Source organism: Nelusetta ayraudi, unplaced genomic scaffold (assembly GCF_046127955.1).
Source record: "Nelusetta ayraudi isolate G7.1 ecotype Tasmania unplaced genomic scaffold, CSIRO-AGI_Nayr_v1 ptg000089l, whole genome shotgun sequence".
Classification (NCBI taxonomy): Eukaryota; Metazoa; Chordata; class Actinopteri; order Tetraodontiformes; family Monacanthidae; genus Nelusetta; species Nelusetta ayraudi.
Genome location: NW_027466139.1, coordinates 2,695,001 through 2,710,000, shown reverse-complemented (window position 1 = coordinate 2,710,000; position 15,000 = coordinate 2,695,001). Strand labels below are relative to the sequence as shown.

The 15,000-nt window shown below is 49.3% G+C and overlaps 2 protein-coding genes across 2 annotated transcripts in view; one reads left to right on the top strand and one right to left on the bottom strand.

Annotated features, from left to right (window-relative positions):
• The window catches only part of LOC142901497 (uncharacterized), a 16,792-nt gene extending 2,151 nt beyond the window's left edge, over window positions 1-14,641 (top strand). Inside the window, exons 3-14 of the mRNA XM_076046033.1 lie at window positions 1-2,864; window positions 4,835-4,972; window positions 5,366-5,509; window positions 5,681-5,689; window positions 5,843-5,854; window positions 5,969-6,178; window positions 8,990-9,151; window positions 9,245-9,297; window positions 9,764-9,901; window positions 10,136-10,307; window positions 10,491-10,617; window positions 12,513-14,641. The exon at window positions 1-2,864 is cut by the window's left edge and continues 180 nt beyond it. Coding sequence (XP_075902148.1) covers window positions 1-2,864; window positions 4,835-4,972; window positions 5,366-5,509; window positions 5,681-5,689; window positions 5,843-5,854; window positions 5,969-6,178; window positions 8,990-9,151; window positions 9,245-9,297; window positions 9,764-9,901; window positions 10,136-10,307; window positions 10,491-10,617; window positions 12,513-14,626 — 6,143 coding nt within the window. The 3' untranslated portion in view covers window positions 14,627-14,641. The remainder of the gene's footprint in view (window positions 2,865-4,834; window positions 4,973-5,365; window positions 5,510-5,680; window positions 5,690-5,842; window positions 5,855-5,968; window positions 6,179-8,989; window positions 9,152-9,244; window positions 9,298-9,763; window positions 9,902-10,135; window positions 10,308-10,490; window positions 10,618-12,512) is intronic.
• On the bottom strand, window positions 8,320-11,404 carry LOC142901555 (uncharacterized). Its single transcript, XM_076046116.1, has one exon. It carries the CDS (start codon window positions 10,913-10,915, stop codon window positions 8,855-8,857), a length of 2,061 nt encoding a protein of 686 aa, XP_075902231.1. The 5' UTR covers window positions 10,916-11,404; the 3' UTR covers window positions 8,320-8,854.
• Window positions 14,642-15,000: the final 359 nt, after the last annotated feature.

The following is a 15,000-nucleotide window of genomic DNA, read 5'->3' as shown; positions in this document are numbered from 1 at the left end:
CAGGAGAGCAGCAGAGGCTGGTAGGAGAAGATGGGGATGCCATCAGTGAGATGTCTTGGGAGGAGCTGTTGGAGAACGGCAAACTTCACTCTGAGGAACAGGAGGAACTTCTGCCTCCAGACGGCGATGAGACAGAAGTCCTGCGTCCATCATCGCAAGACAAGGTGAGCAAAGATCTTCGGGGTGTTCTTCTAGATCAGGATGAGGAGCTCCAGCCCAGCTTTCGGAACTCTCCCCCACTGAGGGAAACGATCAAGCTTCTTAAAGAGCAACTGAGCGAGGCCAACCTGGTTCGAGAAAGGGAGGAGGAGGAGCTCCGGCAGTCAGTCAGGCGCATCCAGGAGACCTTCAAAGCCGAGCTCCAGGTGGAGAGGGAGATGAAGCATCTCCTTCAGGAGCAGCTAAAGGAGGCCAAAGTCTCTCACCAGCAGGAGTGTGGTGCGCAGAGGCACAAGTTCAGAAATCTCCAGCAGCAGGTTGAGAGCCTTCAAGAAAAACTGGAGCAGGAGATCAAGCAGAAGGAGCACCTTCAGAGGGAGGTTGAGGAGCTGAAGCAGTCTCTCAAGTACCGCCAGGAGAGCCTGACCGTAGTGCTGCAAGTGGAGACAAAGATGAAACAGCTTCTGCAGGAGCAGATGCAGGAAGCAAGACTCTCCTATCAGCAGGACTGCACCAGGTACAAAACTGAGCTCACGAACATCCAGAAGCAGGCTGAGAACTTCACGAGTCGGCTGCAGAGGGAGCTTGGACAGAGGACACTCCATGAAGAACATGAAAGGCTGATGGAACCTTCAAGAAGCATGCAGGAGAACCTGGAAGCTGAACTCCAGGTAGAGAGGAAAACAACAGAGGTTGTCCGAGAGCAGCTGCAGGAAGCCAAACTATTGCACCAGCGGGACTGCATAAAGTTCAAGGCTGAGCTTGAGAAGGTCCAGCAGCTGGCCGTTCATTCTCCTATCCAGCAGGAGCTCCAGCATAAGGTCCTTCAAAAAGAGCAAGTCGAGAGGCTCCGCCTGCCACTTGACCGCAAGGAGGTGAAAAAACTAAAGAAGGTCTATGAGGAGCAGCTGGAGGAGGCCAAACGTTCTCACCAGCAAGAATGTCTCGAATACAGGATGGAGGTGGAGAACGTCCAGCAGCTGGCGGACAAACTAAAGAGTCGCCTCGAAGAGGAGGTCCGGCAGAAGATGCTCCTTCAGGAAGAGCACCAGGAGCTCAAACAGAATGTTGGGATCCTGAGAGCGACCTCCAAAGCTGAGCTCCAGGCAGAGATGCTGAAGAAGCACCTTCTTCAGGAGCAGCTGGAGGAGGCCAAACTGTCTGGCCAGCAGGAACGTTCAGAGCACGAGGCTGAGCTCAGGAAGGCACAGCAACAGGTGGAACACCTCAAGAGTGAGCAGCTGAGAGACGACAGAGAGCAGCGTCAGCCCCAGGATTTCGGCAACTGCGTCCAGGAGGCCTTAAAGGCTGAGAAGCAGCAGCTTCTTCAACAGCTTGAGGAAGCCAGACTCTCTCATCAGCAACAGTGCACAAGGTACGAAACCGAAATCAACAAAGTCAAGCAGCAGGTTGAGGCGGTCAAGCGTGAGTGTGACCAGCACCTAAGGCAGACAGAGCTTCACCACAAGCAGCAACTAGAGGAGCTACAAGAGGCACTGAGACGAAGCCAGGAGCAATTGAGATCAATGCAACAGGAGGAGAGCGTGATGAGGCAGGTGCTTAAGGAACAGCTGAAGGACGCTGAGACGTCCTGCCAGGGGGACTGCATGAGACAAAATGCAAATGGACTTGAGGAAGTCCTACAGGAACTCCAGGATGAGCTTCAGCAGGAGCTTGAGCAGAAGGAGCTCCTCCGACAGGAGCGCGATCATCTGCAGCGCTCCTTGGAGAGCAGCCAGGAGGCTCTGGCATCCATGCTTGACTCTGAGAAGAATGTGAAGCAGCTCCACCTGGAGCAGCTGAAGGAGGCCAGACTGTCGCACGAGGAGCACTGTGCCAAGTGCAGGACAGAGATCAAGAACCTAATGCAGCAAACTGAAAGTCTGAAGCTTCAGCTCCAACGGGAAGTCCAGCAGCGGGCTGTCTTTCAGGAGGTCCAGGAGGACATGAAGCAGTCACTGAAATACAGCCAGGAGTCTCTCCTGTTCCTGCTAAACACAGAGAGGGAGAGGAACCAGCTTCTCCAGGAGGAGCTCAATGGAGTCAGAAGGTCTTTCCAGCAGCGCTGCTTCAAGCACAAGACTGACCACATGGATGCCAGGCCATCCACAGCCAACCCTCTGAGAAGAACAAATGGTCTAGAGGTCAAACAGAGTGAGGTGAAAGACATAAGAGCTCAAAAGCTCCTGACGAGGCACAGTCTCTTCAAGAAATTATTCAGGATCCTCGGCCCAAGGTTCAAGCAGAAGGCCTCGCGGAGGACCCTTCCAAAGAAGGGCCACAGGGAGACCTCCACGGTGGAGCCCCAGGGGGATCGAGAGAACTACAGTCTTGCTCTCCTCAGTGCTCCACAGGCCCGAGCCCTTCAACCTGATCTGCAACAGGGAATCCTTCAAGGGACGGTCCTTCAGAAAAGCCAAACAGTGACGCAGACCTGGTCACAGGAGGAGCTTCTGCCTTTCCACCTGTGGTGGAACGTGGAGAAAACAGTACAAAGCAGCCCCTTTGAGCCGTTGCTGGCTCTTCAGTCGTGCTACCATGACACTGTGGTTGGGGATCAAGGTCAAAAGGCCTTGGCAGAAGAGCTTGCAAAGGATGTTGGTGAGGAGGAGCTCGATGAGGAGTTCTTCACACCACCAGATGTGCTCGTGCCTGGTTTGGATTGGGAATTCTTTAGAAACTTTGAAGGAGATAAAAACATAACAAACTGACAGGCCAAGATGAGCCATCAGAGGTAGCCTGGCCTGGTGAGCACCTGGGTTCTCCTGGAGATCTTTCAGACCAGCTGGTTCAACAGAAGGATTTCAATGGGTGGAAAGGTTTAGTTATTTAGTGTTGAACATTTTGGAACCCTGAAGATGCATTCCTGTTTTTTTCACCTTGTGGCGCCTTTAACCGACTCTTTAGCTCTAATCTTTGTCATTAACGACTGATTAAAGATCCTTTGTAATTTGTGCTTCACTGTCTTTTTTTTGCATTTGTAGGTTTATCAAATCCTTTTAGGAATTGTGCAGCTGCTTAATTTTAAGAAGGTGTGTCCAAACTTTGGACTGTATTACATTGGAAAAAGCATTGAACATCTCTAAAACTAGCATAATCTAAGAAAGAATCTTAAATCTGAGAAAAAGGTACTCAGTGGAAGTCTGGAAGTCACATTCTTTTTGAGATGCCATCAAGAAAGGCCAGGTTCATGAGAGGTAGCTTCTGGCCTCCATCCAACTAGATAGTTAACTAGATAAAGAACAATAAAAAAGACAGCAAAATGCTACACATATCGGTTTATTTCAAAAGATGAAAATAAACCCCAACAGCATAGACATGTTTTTCATTTTTCCAATTTTGACATTTTGTCCTAAACTCATAGTATCAGCAGGTGAGAATTTATGATTACGGTAATTTACGCACAAAACAAATTCTCCTTGAAGGATTTTGATTACTGGACAGATAGGCCACACCCTTGTTTTTTGGCCTCCTTCTCAGCGGCAGACAAGTTGTGATGGGTGTTTCCAGAAGGTGTTTTCAAAAAGCCAAAGCTATCCTCATCAGAGGAGCAGCTCAGAACCTCCATATGTCTGTTACCCTGAGCGCCGGGTTCCTTTGAGCTCAATCGAGCCGACATCTCCCCGTTCTCCTCTTCAGATGACGCCTCTTCGTCCCGCCAACCGTCTTGGGACGGCGTATCTGTCATCTCTGCTAGGCTCTCAGGGCTGTAGCCCTCTTCACGCTCCACTGGAGACAGAACATCTTGGCGGGGTGAACTGTCGTCCAGAAGACCATCTTCCTTCATGATTTTGTCCTGGGCAACATCAATCTGTAACTCCATGTTTGAGTCTTCATGGTATAAATTAAATCCCCAGAGCACATCATCTTCAGGGAAACTGTTCCCCACAGTCAACACATGGAACTCATCTGCCAAAGTCTCCTGATTGGAGGTGTCTTCATGTTCCTCAGGGACGGTATCCCCATAGCATGAATGGTAGTCCGACAGTATTTCCTCAAGGAGATGGTTGTGCAAGACCTGGAACTCCTCTGTCGTGGTGTCATGGAGGGTGGTCTCCTCGTTTTCTTCTGCAGGGAGATTCTTCTCATTGCAGGAGGTAAGTGCAGGCAGTAGACCTCCTGCATGAAGGTTTTTCTCCATAGCATCGACCTGCAGCTCGTTTTCTTCTCCAGAGAGATTCTCCTCAACGCAGGAAGTAAGTGCACACAGTACTCTTCTTACATGAAGGTTTTTCTCCACAGTATCAACCTGCAGCTTCACCAGGGCATCTTGTTTCCAGGTCCCCTCATGAATCTCTTCTTCAAGGTGATCATTCTGCATGTTATCCTGCTTGTTCTCTGCAGCCAAAGTCTCTAGCTCACATGTGTCTTGGTGTTCTTCCTGAGTGAGAGACTCTTTATCATGGAAGATGTTGATCTGCTGCAAGTCTTTGTCAGGTCCAGGCTGTGAAGCTTCATCCGACCACTGATGGTTTGCAAGCCCAGTCCAGAAAATCTCTTCTCCTGTTTGAGGAAGATTTGCCACCTGGACCTCCTGCTGATTCTGAGACTCACTAGTTTGAAGGGGATTTTCCAAACCGTGCTCACTTTGGAGCTTCTGTGGTGCAAGGCCCCAGAACTCATTTTGCTCCTTTTTCTCCTCATCCTCATTCTCCTTCTCTGCTTCATGCGTAAGACCGTCCACCAGCTGTTCATTGGAGTCACTGATCTGCATCTTATAGTTCAGGCAGTCCTGAAGATTGGAACGCCGAACGACGTTCAGCTCCTTCTGCAGGAGCTGGCTCATCTCCCGCTCCGCCTGGAGCAAGAATGTGTAAGACCTCTGGGTGCACTTAAGCGACTGCTTCATCTCCTCATGCAACTCTTGGAAGATGGTCCTCTGCTGGATCTCCCTTTGGAACTGACACCTGAGGTGCTCTGCCTGCTTCTGGACGCTCCTCAGCTCAGCCCTGTACTTATTGCAGTCCTGTTGGTATGACCGTTTGGCCTCCAAGGTGTACTGGAGGGAGCGTTGCAGCTCCCGGTTTTCGGTCTGGACAAGTTCCCTCTGCTCGGCCTCCCGCCCATGTTCCAGCTTCATGCTCTCTGCCTGATTCTGGTGTTTCTCCACCTCTGCTCTTAAGGCGGCGCACTCCTGCAGGTGATAGGACTTTGCCTCCTCCAGCTGCTCCTGTAGAAGTTGCTTCATGTCCTTTTCCACCTGCAGCTCGGCACTGAGGGCCTCCTGTATGCCGCTGGAGGACAGATTCTGCTCCTCCTGCTCTTTGTGAAGCGTCCAACGTGCAGCCTCGTCCTGGAGCTGAACCCTGAGGTCGTTGGCCTGCCGTGTGACATCTTCCAGCTCTGTCCTGTACTTGGTGCATTCCAGTTTGGCCTCCTTCAGCTGCTCCTTCAGTGAGTCCTGGCTGCTCTGGAGGGACCATCTGAGCTCGTCCCGCTCCCTCTTGAAAACCTGATGCTGTTTGAGCTCCTGCTCCAGCTCATGTTTAACGGTCTCTGTCTGCTTCTGGGTGTTTTCCAGCTCATTTCGGTATGCAATGCACTGCCGCTCGTGGGAGAACTTGGCTTCCTTCAGCTGCTCGTCATGAAGCTGTTTCATGTCCCTCTCCGCCTGGAGCTCGGCTATGAAGGTCTCCTGGATGCACTCAATTGACTGTTTCAGTTCCTCGTGCTCTTTGCAAAGGAGGGTCCTCTGGTCTGTCTCCCTCTGAAGCTGAGACCTTAAAGTGTCCGTCTGCTGCTGGACGATCTTGAGCTCCGTCATGTATTTGATGGTGTCCTCCTGGTGAGAATGCTTTGCCTCCTTCAGCTGCTCCTGCAGAAGCTGTTTGGTCTTCCTCTCGGACTGCAGCATGGACGTCAGGCTCTCCTGGCTGTACTTGAGGGACTGCCTGAGCTCCTCATGTCTTTTCTGAAGGAGCTCGTGCTGCTTGACCTCCTGTTCCAGTTTCTCTTGGACGTTCTCCACCTGCTGCTGGAGATTCCTGAGCTCGCAACTGTACGCAAGACAGTCCTGCTGGTGAGTCAGCTTGGCCTCCCTTAGCTGCTCCTGGAGGACACACTTCATCTCCCGCTCCACCTGGAGCTCAGCTTTGAATGTCTCCTGAATGCACTTGACCGACTGCCGCAGCTGCTCCTCTTCCATCTCTCGGGCCAGGTTGGCCTCCTTCAACTGCTCTTTTATGAGTTGTACTGTCTCCGTCAGGGGTGTCGACCCCGCCTTGCTGAGCTCGACTGGCTGAAGCTCGTCGTTGCTGCCTAAATGCATGTCACTGGGTGCCTCGCCTTCTGAAGGCAGGACTTCGGTTCCGGACAGTCGATTGTTGTCTGGGAGAAAATCAGAGAGCTCAGAGGTGTCAGTGGACATCAGGGCGTCTCCAACTTCCTTCAGCCGCCTGAGAACTTCCGCCATCTGGTTTTCCCATTGTTGTGGTGTTGTGGTGTTCATGGCCTCCATGTGCTGAAAGAACCAGTTCCCCATGGGGTCCTGGATGCACTTCCTAAACTTTCCCCTGGACTTCATCAAGATATCCATCTTCAAATTTTTTTTCCCCCGTGCCAAATCTATTTTTTTCTTTTTTACCTTCGTTCCATTGTTTTCTTCACGCCCTAACATCCAATCCAAAGCTTTGTATCGCAGATTCCATCATTATCACTTTTTATCAAATTCTCCTTTAGATTCTGTCGCCTGCGTCTGCAGAAGACTCTTAGGACATTTGCATAAGACCCCTTTGATGTTTACATTTGTCTTTGATCCAAACAGAAATGTACCTTTGAAGTTTTATTATGATGTAACACACAACATTTGCATATTTTATTATGATAATTATTCTATGACATTAGGGTTATTGTAATACTCATGGTAATTGCCTTTCGGCTGACCGTGATCTACGTTATTGTTAGTGGTTATTGGGGGGAATATAAAATATGCAAATATATTGGTTTAAGCCTTCAAGGAACAAACATATCTATACATTTTCCCCCAATTAAATTGCCTCTGGTCAAAAGTCTCAGAAACATTGCCACAGTCATTTCAGGGTGTAAAATGCTCTTTTATATGCAGATGATGGTGTCACTTGTGTGCTGCCTTTACAGCCGAAAAAAAAAGTATATATTTATTTCATTTGGCCGTCCGTGTTGACCTATTTATCTTAAAAAAAAAATAAAAAAAAAGCAATTTGTAATTTTGCAAAACAAATATAAGTTTCAATCAAAAAGACGCAACCAATTACTGAGTGTGGATATTTTACTAAGTGTACAATGTAACCCCAACACACCCCTGGATCACATCACAGGAAGATGAGATTGTTCTCATTGCTCTTTGTACCTGCAAGGCAGGATTAGGAGAAGTGTGTCATCCTGCATTAGCCCTGATGTATCGTGTTTTGGCTGCTGTTAATATTAGGAAGCAGTCTGTCCGAGATGTCCAATATGCAGAGATCCTCAACATGTTTCAAGTACATTTCACTTGTTCATTTGCATATTTTGTTTTATTCATTACAAGCAAAAAACACCTTGTTGTATTCCTCTTGTTGTCTCAAGTTCACTTGGGTGCAGGATCACCAGGTGACAGATTTTCCAGATAGCCGCTGTTTTGTGTTATGTGCTTATCGCTTGTTGCCCCTGGGCACAGAGGATTGTCACTTTTCTTGCCTGCAGTGGTAGAATGAGACACAAATAACACATCAACCACTTTGAATTCATTCTCAAACAGTGGACATCGTTTACAAAAAGCCAGTGGCATTGATGAGCTAATTTAATATGTCCAGAGATGTTGATTAGTAACGCTAATGTTAAGATAGCTAACATTAGTTAACGCTAACTTACATTAAGTTGCTTACCTGAAACAAAGTGCTCACTGCTAAGTCTGTAGTGTTCTGTAGAAGTCCAGTGGTCCCTCTTGATAGCAGCAATCCATGTCTCTCGACGCTCAGTGTTTTTGGGGGTATAATGAAAGGTTAATCCCGTTTTTTGAGACTTATTGTTGTCACATCTCACGGCACAACAAATAGACAGCAAGCCGATCCTAAAGATGGCACCGCGATCACTGCGTGACGTCACATTATATCTAAGAATAAAGAGAAGCCCCATCAGTGTGGAGAAGATTTTTGTCTCCACCAGCCTGTCGTTCGTTGAGGAAAATTCAGATTTAGACGAGACTTTTACATTTCAACAGGTTTTTAATTGACTCAACAATAAAAAATAAAAAAAACATATGCATAATATCTAATTTTCTTTTTCTTTTTTTTACATTGTTATACAAGTCCAAACCCATCGCTGAACCCAGACCATCAACAGTTTGTCATTGGATCTTTGAAGGGTTTCTTTTGGCAGAAGTGAGACTAAACGCAAACAGCGACCACCACCACCACTGTGAGATCACTGCTTCTCCATCTAGCTTTGCTCAGCTTGGTCTCTCCTCCAGCATAGGTCCGCTTTGCTGCAGCCTGATGTAAAGAGAAAGCCACCATTGAAGACGGTTCCATGTCCTATCTTGGCTGAACCTCCACATTATGGAGGTGCAATGGAGAAGCCTACACATGGACATTGGGTTGCAGGTCGTCCTCTTTGGGTTGTCTTCCGATAGTACCTCTTGTAAGAGAACAAACACTGTTCAAGTGTGCAGCCTGCATCTGGAACTACTTTAGCAAAGTTCCTGCAGCTGCAGACGCCATGGTCCTTCTGAGGATGGAACTCACAAGTCTTCCAGTTGTGCAGTTTTGCCAAACTCCTCCTCTCTTGGCATACAGGACGGACCGGGAATACTTCTTCTTCTTCTTAGGCTGTCTGCTTTCGATTCTTGTGGTATCTCCTTGAGGGCCCTCTGCAGGTCAGGCTGAGAACCTTCTGCTTGCAGCTGATTGCCAATGAGCCTGTCGATTTTGTCCACATACAGCATGTCTGGGAAAGGGTGGCTGTCTTGGTCCGCATGGAGTCCAGCTGGGAGGATCTCTGGATTGTCGTGGTCGCTCTGAGGGACGTCTCCTGGCTGGTTCCTCTGCCGAGAGCCAGGCCTCATGCTTTTAAACAACTTCTTGATGAAGCTACACTTGCGCCTGTGCTTCTTCCGCTGGATCTCCCTCAGTTCCTCGTGCTCTATCTGAGGGGGTTCCTGCTGGTACCGAGGCACCACCGCTGGTTCGTGCTCGGGGTCATCAAACAACTGATCGGAATCCATCTCATCACAATACTTTGTGCTGTCCTGCAGGCAGGAACGTCTCACGTCATTCAGCTCCTTCTGCACCTGCTGGTTCATCTCCCGCTCCGCCTGGAGCAGAAAGGTGAAGGACTCCTGGCTGCATATAAGCGACTGTTTCATTTCCTCGTGCACCTCCTGGAAGATAGCCTTCTGCTGCATCTCCCTCTGGAGCTGAGACTTGAAATTTTCAGCCTGCTGCTGGAGGTTTTTCAGCTCAGTCTTGAACTTGAAGCAGTCTTCCTCGTGACACATCTTGACCTCCCTGAGCTGCTCCTGATGGACCTGCTTGTTCTTCTTGTCTGCGTGGATCATTGAAGCCAAGGCTTCTTGTGTGCACTTGAGCGAATGCTGCAGCTTGTCGTGCTCCCTCTGAAGGTACTCTCTGTGCTCCACCTCCCGCTGAAGCTCACGCTGGAAAGTCTCAGACTGCCGCTGGTACTTCTCGAGCTCAGTCTTCCACCTGAGGCCCTCCTCGTGGTGTGAGAGCTTCGCCTCCTTCAGCTGCTTCTGCAAGAGCTGCTTCATCTCGCTCTCAGCCTGGAGGTCAGCTTTGATGGCCTCCTGGACGCCTTTGACATAATGCTTGAGCTCCTCATGCTCCTTGTACAAGTTGGTTCTATGCTGGATCTCCCGTTGAAGGTGGGTTTTGTAGTTGTCCGCCTGTTGTTTGATGTTGCTGAGCTCGGCCCGGTACTTGATGCTGTCCTGTTTATGAGAAATCTTGGCCTCCTTCAGCTGCTCATGCAGAAGCTGCTTCATCCTCCTCTCACCCTGCAGCATGGACGTCAGACTCTCCTGGCTGTACCTGAGGGAGTGCTGGAGCTCGCTGCACTGCTTCTGCAGCTGCTCCCGATGCTTGATCTCCTGCTCCAGCTCCAGTTGGAACGTCTCGGCCTGCTGCTGGAAGTTCCTGAGCTCATTACGGTACATGACGCAGTCCTGCTTGTGGGTAAACTTGGCCTCCTTGAGCTCATCGTGTAGACGCTGCTTGATGTTCCTCTCAGCCGAGAGCTCGTCTTTGAATGTGTCCTGGATGTACTTGACTGACTGCTTGGCTTCCTTCTCCTCGTACTCGCGAGCGCGCTTTGCCTCCTCCAGCTGCTCCCTCAGGATCTGAATGGTTTCCCTCAAGGGTACAGACACTCTCGAGCTCAGGACTAAGGAAGAGATCTCTTCATCGTTGCCCAGCATGAGGTCTCTGATGTCCATCCTCCTCATCCTGAGCGACGATGACTCGCAGCAGGCCTCGTTTTTGCACAGTTGGACGTTTCTAAGGTCTGACAGCGGTGGTCTTGGCAGCCTCTCTGGTTCTTCTTGGAGATGTTCTGCTACCGCCAGCCCATCCCTCGGGGAGTGAGCTGTGGTTTCTGCCGACGTGGTCCGACTCGGGGTGTCTTCTTCAACGTCCATCTCTCGCCTCTGCTGATCCCCCGCCACTGTGTTTTCACTCGGCCATCTTCTGGAATTCATGGTTTCCATGTGCTGATAAAACCAGTTTCCCGAAGGGTTCTGAATGTATGTCTTCCACCTGCCTCTTGAGTGCCTCAATATGTCCATCCTGACATACTGAATACTATTGAGAGTTTCATGTTAAGTTTTGTATTTGTTTTTTTCTTCTTTTTTTTAGTCACCTGTTGAACTTTTTTACTTCTAGCTGAGCTTTTTTCTTCTCAGTAAGGTTTAACAGCAAGCAGCAGCAGCCACGCTGGTGCATCACTGCCACCCTGTCTTTTTCTTTTTTTTCTTCCCCTCCTTCTTCTTCTTCTTCTTCCTCTTCCTCGTCATCTATGAGGTTCAGCAGCAGCCGGCAGACAGCGCCCTGCATTCTGCTTGGTCTATGCGGTTCGATGGCATCCAGGTCGTCTCATTACTGCCACCTTAAGTTGCAGTTTCTCCGCACTGTCAAACTCAGGTTTCTTCTTCTGTGAGGGTTAATGGCATCCAAGGCGTTGCACTGCTGCGAGCTGCACCAGGTGGAGTGAACGGACCCACTCCCCTCTCCAATCAGAAGCTTGCTGATGCATGTTTTAGTCCGCTCTTTGATCCTTTGATGTTTACCTCTAGATCAAATTAACCTTCGCCTTTGATGTCCCACGGCAATGTTGTCGAGATGTTTTGGTTTGTTTTGGGGTTTGTTTGGTTATTTTTGCCTTTTATGTTCACCAGTGACATCATCACGACTGTCATTTATTATTACCGATGGGCGACAAAACCTTCATTCATATACAGCAGAATCACATGAGGCTCAGTGTTTCACTCAAAAGTTTTTATTGCAGGCCACAAAAAAAACTGAATGAGATAACTTATTTGTTGAACTAGCAACAGTATCTTAACACTGTCACATTTATATATCTGCATTCAGTACTCTGGTGCATTGCCTGAAAACAGTTCACTATTATGTTAAATAATTATCCAAAATTTTGTCCTGTTTTCTTTTTGTTGGTAAAAACAATGAGAGATAAATATTAATCACTGAATGCATTCTAGTTAATCTATTGTTTTTATGAAATAATTTGCAAGCTGAAACAGTTTTTCCTACAGTTTTGTAGAGTACAACTTTATTTTACCAGAAAATGTCTTGGTGATGAGTGTGTCATGAAGGTGGATGAGGAGTTCTTCCAAGGGGCACAGTTAAGGAAAAACACCTTCCATCTTTTATTTTTTAAAATTCAGAACAAAATATGATTTCAACTGATTTGGACCTTCTGGATGTTTGGCATGAATGTATTCAACGGAACATTTGGTACCAAAAAAGCCGTCAAAAATATAGAGGCAAACATGAATGATGTCCACATGTTGACATTAAAGGGGAGAAACGTGGACTCGGACATCAAAGGATACATTTTTAAGGCAAAACATCAAAGGACTGAAAAAAAATCGAAATGTTTCACTTCAAAATGAATGTGGTCAGTTCCCAAATAATCCATCCATCCTCTGGACGAAAAATAAAGTGATGGTCAGCAGTCGTGCAACGTCGACAACATCTCGTCAGGCCGGGTATGTGGAAGGCACCACAGAAAATCAATATGGCAACAAAAACCTTGAAGTGAGTCTTTCAAATTCTCTCGACGTGTCTGATGGGATGACTTCAAACATAAATACAGAAAATTCATCTGTAGATTAAGCAATGATTGATTAATCTGATAGATTAATTAATCCGGGAGAAACTCGGGAAAAAACGGAGGGAGTATGGACAAATGGGCAAAGGCGCGAAACAAATTTAGGATGTACAGCCAAAACTTGGACAAGTGGCTCTCTTTGCCGAGGATGGGAACCTGGGAGAAGCTGATCGAGGACGATGGTGAGACCTCCAGTGTGACAAGTGAGGAGGAGTCCACCAGCAGATCGTTGATCGATCTCAACGACTGCCTGTGGGAGGAGCAGTCGACCCTCCCGTTCTCGGAGTCCGGCAGCGTCCAGACATCAAACAGCCACGTCGAAGCCGCATTTGGCAACTTGCAGCAAGATGATGAAACCTGCGGGAGACTCCTGGATCTGGATGATGACCTTCACCCACTCAGACTCAGCCAGAAAGGTGAGATGACTCTGGACCAGGTAGGGCAAGGAGAGAATGTTTGTGCACTGAGGGAGCAGCTGGAGGAGGCCAGACGTTCTCACCGGCTGGACTGTATCGGGTACCAGACCGAGCTCAGTCGCTTCCAACAGCAGGCTGAGGTGCTAAAGGAACGCCTTCGGAGGGAGGTCCAGCAGAGGATGCTGCTTCTGAAACAGCACGAGGAGCTGAAGGAGCAACTGAGACGCGGCCAAGGAGGACCAAAGGCAGAGCAGCAGCTGGAGGTGGGGATGGAGACAGAGACGGCTCTGGACTTGAAGGAGCAGCTGCAAGAGGCTCAGCGCTCCCACCACCGGGAGCTCGTCAGGTACCAGACGGAACTCCAGAATGCCCAGCAGCAGGTGGAGCACCTGAGAGATCAGCTCCGGAAAGCGGTGGAACAGAGGATCGCACATCCTGAGCAGGAGGAGCCCAGACACTCAGCCACATGGAGCCAGGAGACCCTCAGAGCAGAGCTTCAGGCTGAGCAGGAGATGAAGCAGCTCCTCCAGGAACAAGTTTCGGAGGTCAGGCTCCACCACCAGCAGGAGCGCGCCGCCTATGCCAGTGAGGTGGAGAGGCTGCAGAAGCAGAGTGTGGCCGCCCAGCGGGATCTCCAGCAGCAACTTCGGCAGAAGGAGGCCCTTCAGAGGGAGCACGAGGAGCTTAAGCAGTCCTTCAGGCGCAGTCGTGAGAGTCTGACATCCATGGTGCAGCTGGAGAGCAAGATGAAGCAGCTTCTGAAGGAGCAGCTGAGGGAGGCCAAATGCTCCCACCAGCGGGAGAGCGTCAAGTACAAGACAGAGCTCCTGAATGTCCAGCAGCATGCCGATAACCTGAGGGGCCAGTTACACAAGGAGGTCCAACAAAGGGCGCTCCTGGAAAAGGAGCATGGGGAGCTCAAACAGTCCCTAAAGTGCATCCAGGAGACCCTCAAAGCCGAGCTCAAGGTGGAAAAGGAGATGAATCAGCTCCTGCAGAAGGAGCTGAGGGACGCCCGGCGCGCCAACCTGCAGGACGACAGGCAAAGGGCGCACTTCCAAACGGGGCGCGACAACGAGGTGCAGGCCATGCCCGAGGACGGCCTGAAGCACGATGGCAAGCAGAACCTCTTCCAGAAGTTGGTTCACACCATTAGACCTGGGCTGAGGCACCCGCCAGGCCAGCTGGTCCAGCTGGGTCAGCTTCCACACCAAGGCCAGCAAGAGACTCTCGAGAGCCTCAACAGATGGCTCAAGCAGAGTGATGGTCAACAACACGTCGCCATCCTGCAGCCAGAACCTCAGCACAGTGCTGGCAAGAAGATGGCCTACAAGAAGAAACACCGATCACTGAGAGACACGAGCAAGCAAGAGAAGCTGGTGCCCGTCTATCCGTACCACCCCTTTCACGATGAGCTGTTCCTGAGGAAGGAGCAGAAGTTCTCCAACAGAGCTACCTTGGCCGAGGAACTCCCCTCGGACGAGTGGAAGGAAATTGACGAGTCCTTCAGCTGTGAAATGAGACAAGCTGGTGAGCAACAAACAGACGAGACCTTGAACCAGATGGTTTTAAATGAGGAGGTGGAGGTGGGGACTGGAGGTGAAGTAGAGGAAGAAGAAAACGACAAAAGAGACAAAGGACCAGGACAGCTGTTAAGCCACCTTCTGAACCATGAGGAACCGAACCAGGACGAGGAGGATGAGGAGGAGGAAGAAGATGATAAGATAAGATGATGAGAGAAAATCCACAACCGTCATCAACCATCCATCAACACCCGAATTCTGAGGTCCATGTTGAGAAGCGATCCTTCAAGAAGGTCAGAAAACCTTAAACCAGGTGGTGAGAGGAATGAAAGCCTCTTCTTCTCCAAGAGAATGCCCAAAGGCCCCGGGTCCAGGAGGGTCACATGACCGAGTCAGCTAAGAAGATTCTGATCCCTGTCGGTAAGTCTTTTTTATTTTGTTATTTTCCTTTCTGATTTTTTGGGGAGTAGGTTGTTTGTTTTTTAGTTATCCTCTTCCCTCCCTTCTGTGTTCAATTTCCCTCTGCAGAGGGAACCAATGGAGGGTTTGTTATCTTTATAAATTCCCCCAAAGAACAAAGACAA